Genomic DNA, 6,600 nt, shown 5'->3' with positions numbered 1-6,600 from the left:
CTAGTATTAACACCTGCTAACCATGTGTATATGAAAAATAAAATTTGATTTGACTGGCAGTTAGGCTGTAGGAACTGTCTTTGCTGGCCTGAAGAGTTGCTATGGGAGGCTTGTGTTGTGGTAACAGGATAATGGGTTGATCTCCCTGGTAGATGGAGCCAAGAGCTTTCTCTACCTCTATCAGTGTGCTAGGTTCTACCAGTGAGGTGCTAGGTTCTACCAGTGACGTGCTAGGTTCTACCAGTGACGTGCTAGGTTCTACCAGTGAGGTGCTAGGTTCTACCAGTGACGTGCTAGGTTCTACCAGTGACGTGCTAGGTTCTACCAGTGACGTGCTAGGTTCTACCAGTGAGGTGCTAGGTTCTACCAGTGAGGTTCTACCAGTGAGGTGCTAGGTTCTATCAGTGAGGTGCTAGGTTCTACCAGTGAGGTGCTAGGTTCTACCAGTGAGGTGCTAGGTTCTACCAGTGACGTGCTAGGTTCTACCAGTGAGGTGCTAGGTTCTACCAGTGACGTGCTAGGTTCTACCAGTGACGTGCTAGGTTCTACCAGTGAGGTGCTAGGTTCTACCAGTGACGTGCTAGGTTCTACCAGTGAGGTGCTAGGTTCTACCAGTGACGTGCTAGGTTCTACCAGTGAGGTGCTAGGTTCTACCAGTGAGGTTCTACCAGTGAGGTGCTAGGTTCTACCAGTGAGGTGCTAGGTCCTACCAGTGAGGTGCTAGGTTCTACCAGTGAGGTGCTAGGTTCTACCAGTGAGGTGCTAGGTTCTACCAGTGACGTGCTAGGTTCTACCAGTGAGGTGCTAGGTTCTACCAGTGACGTGCTAGGTTCTACCAGTGAGGTACTAGGTTCTACCAGTGAGGTGCTAGGTTCTACCAGTGAGGTGCTAGGTTCTACCAGTGAGGTACTAGGTTCTACCAGTGAGGTGCTAGGTTCTACCAGTGAGGTGCTAGGAGGTTCTACCAGTGAGGTGCTAGGAGGTTCTACCAGTGAGGTGCTAGGAGGTTCTACCAGTGAGGTGCTAGGTTCTACCAGTGACGTGCTAGGTTCTACCAGTGAGGTGCTAGGTTCTACCAGTGACGTGCTAGGTTCTATCAGTGAGGTGCTAGGTTCTACCAGTGAGGTTCTACCAGTGAGGTGCTAGGTTCTACCAGTGAGGTTCTACCAGTGAGGTGCTAGGTTCTACCAGTGAGGTGCTAGGTTCTACCAGTGAGGTGCCAGGTTCTACCAGTGAGGTGCCAGGTTCTACCAGTGAGGTTCTACCAGTGAGGTGCTAGGTTCTACCAGTGAGGTGCTAGGTTCTACCAGTGAGGTGCTAGGTTCTATCAGTGAGGTTCTACCAGTGAGGTGCTAGGTTCTACCAGTGAGGTGCTAGGTTCTACCAGTGAGGTTCTACCAGTGAGGTGCTAGGTTCTATCAGTGAGGTTCTACCAGTGAGGTGCTAGGTTCTACCAGTGAGACGCAAGTTGTGGCGATAATGATTGAGATGTGTGCTGTTTCCCTGCTCCAGTGAAGAACAAGGTAAGAGGTCTCTTCATCTGCTGTGAAGGTTTACTGGCAGCTCTCGGTCAACACTAGGGTAGTATTTGTTTATGAGGGATTAGGCAGTAGCTAGGTAATTTCATGGTAATACTCGTCTCATATCTCTACTGTGTGGTTTATTATATAACCCTGGTAACCAGTCGCACTTGTACGTACACAGTGAATTAGAGGCACATTGTATTACATACTGTAGAGTTGTTGAACAAGAACTGGTTAGCTCACCAGAGTGGCTTGGATTGATGCAACGGAATATATACTGAGAAGATGAAGAGTTATTACAGGCCGCGCTCCAGCCCTGTGAGTACTGTACTGAGAGGATTGTCAGAGGCTATAGTAGAGTTGACGAGTTTCTGTGATAATGGGCTTGTTTTGTCCTCCTAATTATATACCAAACGGACAGCTTTTTGAACAGAACTGTGGCTGTACATAGTGCTGATTGTTTAGGCTTACCGACGTACCGTTGACTATCTTGTGCCTGATGGGAATTGGTATTTTTGTATCTTTCGAAAACATTGTGGATACGTTGATTGACAAACCGATTTCCTTTTGGGATGAATATGTATTATTTTCTATTCTGTTATTCCAAGCGTGTGAAAGAGTTCCTGTTTTTTGCCTTCAGAGCAATTTGTTTCCTGCATTTTGTTGTTGTTGTTGTTAAAGCCTGAATTTTCAAAACGGATTAAACTTAGATTTTCTTTGTCACTGATCTACACACCACAACCCCATAATGTTAAAGTGGAATTATGTTTTTCAAAATTTCGACAAATTCATTCAAAATGAAAAGCAGAAATGTCTTGAGTCAACCCCTTTTGTTCTAGAAAGCCTAAATAAGTTCAGGAGTAAAAATGTGCTCAACAAGTTGCCGGAGAGGAAGGAAACTTCTCAGGGATTTCACCATGAAGCCAATGGTGACTATTAAACAGTTACAGAGTTTATCGACTGTGATAGGAGAGAACTGAGGATGGATCAACAACATTGTAGTTAGTCCACAATACCAACCTAAATGACAGAGTGAAAATAAGGAAGCCTGTACAGAAACAAAAATATTCCAAAACATGCATCCTGTTTGCATTAACGCACTAAAATAAAACTGCAAAACATGTGGCAAAGAGATTACCTTTATATCCTGAATACATTACTAACCCTAACCCTAACATTATGTTTGGGGCAAATTCAACACAACACATTATTGAGTACCACTCTTAATATTTTTTAAGCATGGTGGTGGCTGCATCATGTTATGGGTATGCTTGTCATCTGCAAGGACTAGGGAGTTTTTTTAGGATAAAAATAAATGGGATAGAGCTAATCACAGGCAAAATGCTTGAGGAAAATCTGGTTCAGTCTGCTTTCCACCAGACACTGGGACATGAATTCACCTTTCAGCAGGACAATAACCTAAAACACAAGGCCAAATATAGAACGGAGTTGCTTACCAAGAAGACAGTAAATGTTCCTGAGTGGCCTAGTTACAGTTTTGACTTAAATCGGCTTGAAATTCTATGGCAAGACTTGAAAATGGCTGTCTAGCAACGATCAGCAACCAATTTGACAGAGCTTGAAGAATTTTTAAAAGAATAATGGGCAAATATTGTACAATCCAGGTGTGGAAAGCACTTAGAGACTTACCCAGAAAGACTCACAGCTGTAATCACTCTTAGAGACTTACCCAGAAAGACTCACTGCTGTAATCACTGTTAGAGAATTACCCAGAAAGACTCACAGCTGTAATCACTGTTAAAGGTGATTCTAACACGTATTTAACTCAGTGCTGTGAATACTTAACGTAAAATTAGATATTTCTCTATTTCATTTTCAATAAATTTGCAAACGTTTATAAAAACATGTTGTTTTCACCTTGTCATTAATGGGGTATTGTGTGTAATTGTGTGAGAACAATATTTAACACTAGAACCACATTAGGCCAACGGCCACTGACTTTTGATTGACAAAAAAAAATATGTACGCCCCCCTCCCCCCCAAAAAAACGTTATGTCCAGCTCCTTCCCCAACTTTTCCTACATTTTTTGTATTTTACACTGCTCAGTTGATAGAATTTTTTTCCCAGCTTTGAACCTCGCGGCTTAAACAACGATGCGGCTAAAATATGGATTTTTCCCGCTTTAAATTTTTTATTTTTTTTTAAACACATTCTGTGACGTGCTCAGTTTTTTGGCGGCATGAAGCTTTCATTAGACCAATGAAATTGCCGAACGGGTTAAGGTCAAACAACTTTTTTGTTTTACTGTTTAGATTAAGTCGAGCGCTCTCAAACTTCCCATCATTCTGATTACGGTAGTCATTTTGCAACCCTCATCATGGCAAAGACACGGAGAAATGCATATGATGCAGCTTTCAAGTTGAAGGCGATTGATCTGGCTGTTGGAAAAGGAAATAGAGCTGCTGCACGGGAGCTTGGTCTTAATGAGTCGATGATAAGACGTTGGAAACAGCAGCGTGAGGAATTGACTCAGTGCAAAAAGACAACTAAAGCTTATTGCTAATTTTTTATTTTTTGTTACAAGCCGTGTTTCGTTAAAGCCTATTTATTTTTGTTACAATCCGTGTTTCGTTAAAGCCTATTTATTTTTGTTACAAGCCGTGTTTCGTTAAAGCCTATTTATTTTTGTTACAAGCCGTGCTTCGTTAAAGCCTATTTATTTTTGTTACAAGCCGTGTTTCGTTAAAGCCTATTTATTTTTGTTACAAGCCGTGCTTCGTTAAAGCCTGTGTAAAGTTCATTTGTTTCAATGTACCGGTAGGCACCTGCGGCTTATAGACATGTGCAGCTTATTTATGTTCAAAATATATTTATTTTTTTAAATCAGTGGGTGCGGCTTATATTCAGGTGCGCTTAATAGTCCGGAAATTACGGTACCCAGCCAGGCGCTAACGCTTAACTCTCTCTCCTCACTTAATGAATGGAAAAGAGTATTGGGATTCTTTCTGAAGGCTGTACATGGTCCAAATTCAAACCGGCGTGATTTTTCATTCTTCTTTCTTTCCCCTAAAAAGGATGGTCCCAGTCTACCATCATTCGATGCCCTGGCTCGGATCCTCCAAGACAACGCCACTACAGCTCCAGCTGGGAAAACAGAGGATCCAGAGAGCAACAGGCATATTAACCAGACATATCATCCAGGCATATTAACCAGGCATATCAACCCAGACATATCAACCCAGACATATCAACCCAGACATATCAACCCGACATATCAACCCAGACATATCAACCCAGACATATCAACCCGACATATCAACCAGACATATCATCCCAGACATATCAACCCAGACATATCAACCAGACATATCAACCCAGACATATCAACCCAGACATATCAACCCAGACATATCAACCCAGACATATCAACCCAGACATATCAACCCAGACATATCATCCCAGACATATCAACCCAGACATATCAACCCAGACATATAAACAGGCATATCAACCCAGACATATCAACCAGACATATCAACCCAGACATATCAACCAGGCATAACAACCCGACATATCAACCCGACATATCAACCAGACATATCAACCAGACATATCAACCAGACATATCAACCCGACATATCAACCCGACATATCATCCAGACATATCAACAGGCATATCAACCCAGACATATCAACCCAGGCATATCAACCAGGCATATCAACCAGGCATATCAACCCAGACATATCAACCAGGCATATCAACCAGACATATAAACCAGACATATAAACCAGACATATCAACCCGACATATCAACCCGACATATCAACCCGACATATCAACCCGACATATCAACCAGACATATCATCCCAGACATATCAACCCGACATATCAACCCGACATATCAACCCGACATATCAACCCGACATATTAACCCGACATATCGACCCAGACGTATCGACCCAGACGTATCGACCCAGACGTATCGACCCAGACGTATCGACCCAGACGTATCGACCCAGACGTATCAACCCAGGCATATCAACCAGGCATATCAACCAGGCATATCAACCCAGACATATCAACCCGACATATCAACCAGACATATCATCCCAGACATATCAACCCAGACATATCAACCAGACATATCAACCCAGACATATCAACCCAGACATATCAACCCAGACATATCAACCCAGACATATCAACCCAGACATATCAACCCAGACATATCATCCCAGACATATCAACCCAGACATATCAACCCAGACATATAAACAGGCATATCAACCCAGACATATCAACCAGACATATCAACCCAGACATATCAACCAGGCATAACAACCCGACATATCAACCCGACATATCAACCAGACATATCAACCAGACATATCAACCAGACATATCAACCCGACATATCAACCCGACATATCATCCAGACATATCAACAGGCATATCAACCCAGACATATCAACCCAGGCATATCAACCAGGCATATCAACCAGGCATATCAACCCAGACATATCAACCAGGCATATCAACCAGACATATAAACCAGACATATAAACCAGACATATCAACCCGACATATCAACCCGACATATCAACCCGACATATCAACCAGACATATCAACCCGACATATCAACCCAGACATATCAACCCAGACGTATCAACCCGACGTATCAACCCGACGTATCAACCAGACGTATCAACCCGGCGTATCATCCAGGCGTATCAACCAGACATATCAACCAGGCATATCAACCCGGCATATCAACCAGGCATATCAACCCGACACATCAACCCGGCGTATCAACCAGATATATTAACCAGACGTATCAACCCGACGTATCAACCCGACGTATCAACCCGACGTATCAACCCGACGTATCAACCCGGCGTATCATCCAGGCGTATCAACCCGACATATCAACCCGACATATCAACCCGACATATCAACCCGACATATCAACCCGACATATCAACCCGACATATCAACCCGACATATCAACCAGACATATCAACCAGACATATCAACCAGACATATCAACCCGACATATCATCCAGACATATCAACCCGACATATCATCCAGACATATCAACCCAGACCTATCAAC

The 6,600-nt window shown here is 43.1% G+C and overlaps 1 protein-coding gene across 1 annotated transcript in view; it reads left to right on the top strand.

Annotated features, from left to right (window-relative positions):
• Positions 1–1,760: 1,760 nt before the first annotated feature.
• The window catches only part of ccdc33 (coiled-coil domain containing 33), a 34,367-nt gene continuing 29,527 nt past the window's right edge, over positions 1,761–6,600 (top strand). Inside the window, exons 1-2 of the mRNA XM_029751971.1 lie at positions 1,761–1,841; positions 4,560–4,660. Coding sequence (XP_029607831.1) covers positions 1,809–1,841; positions 4,560–4,660 — 134 coding nt within the window. The 5' untranslated portion in view covers positions 1,761–1,808. The remainder of the gene's footprint in view (positions 1,842–4,559; positions 4,661–6,600) is intronic.

Source organism: Salmo trutta, chromosome 4 (assembly GCF_901001165.1).
Source record: "Salmo trutta chromosome 4, fSalTru1.1, whole genome shotgun sequence".
Classification (NCBI taxonomy): domain Eukaryota; kingdom Metazoa; phylum Chordata; class Actinopteri; order Salmoniformes; family Salmonidae; genus Salmo; species Salmo trutta.
Note: the sequence above shows the minus strand (reverse complement) of the source record. Positions and strands in the feature narration are given on the sequence as shown.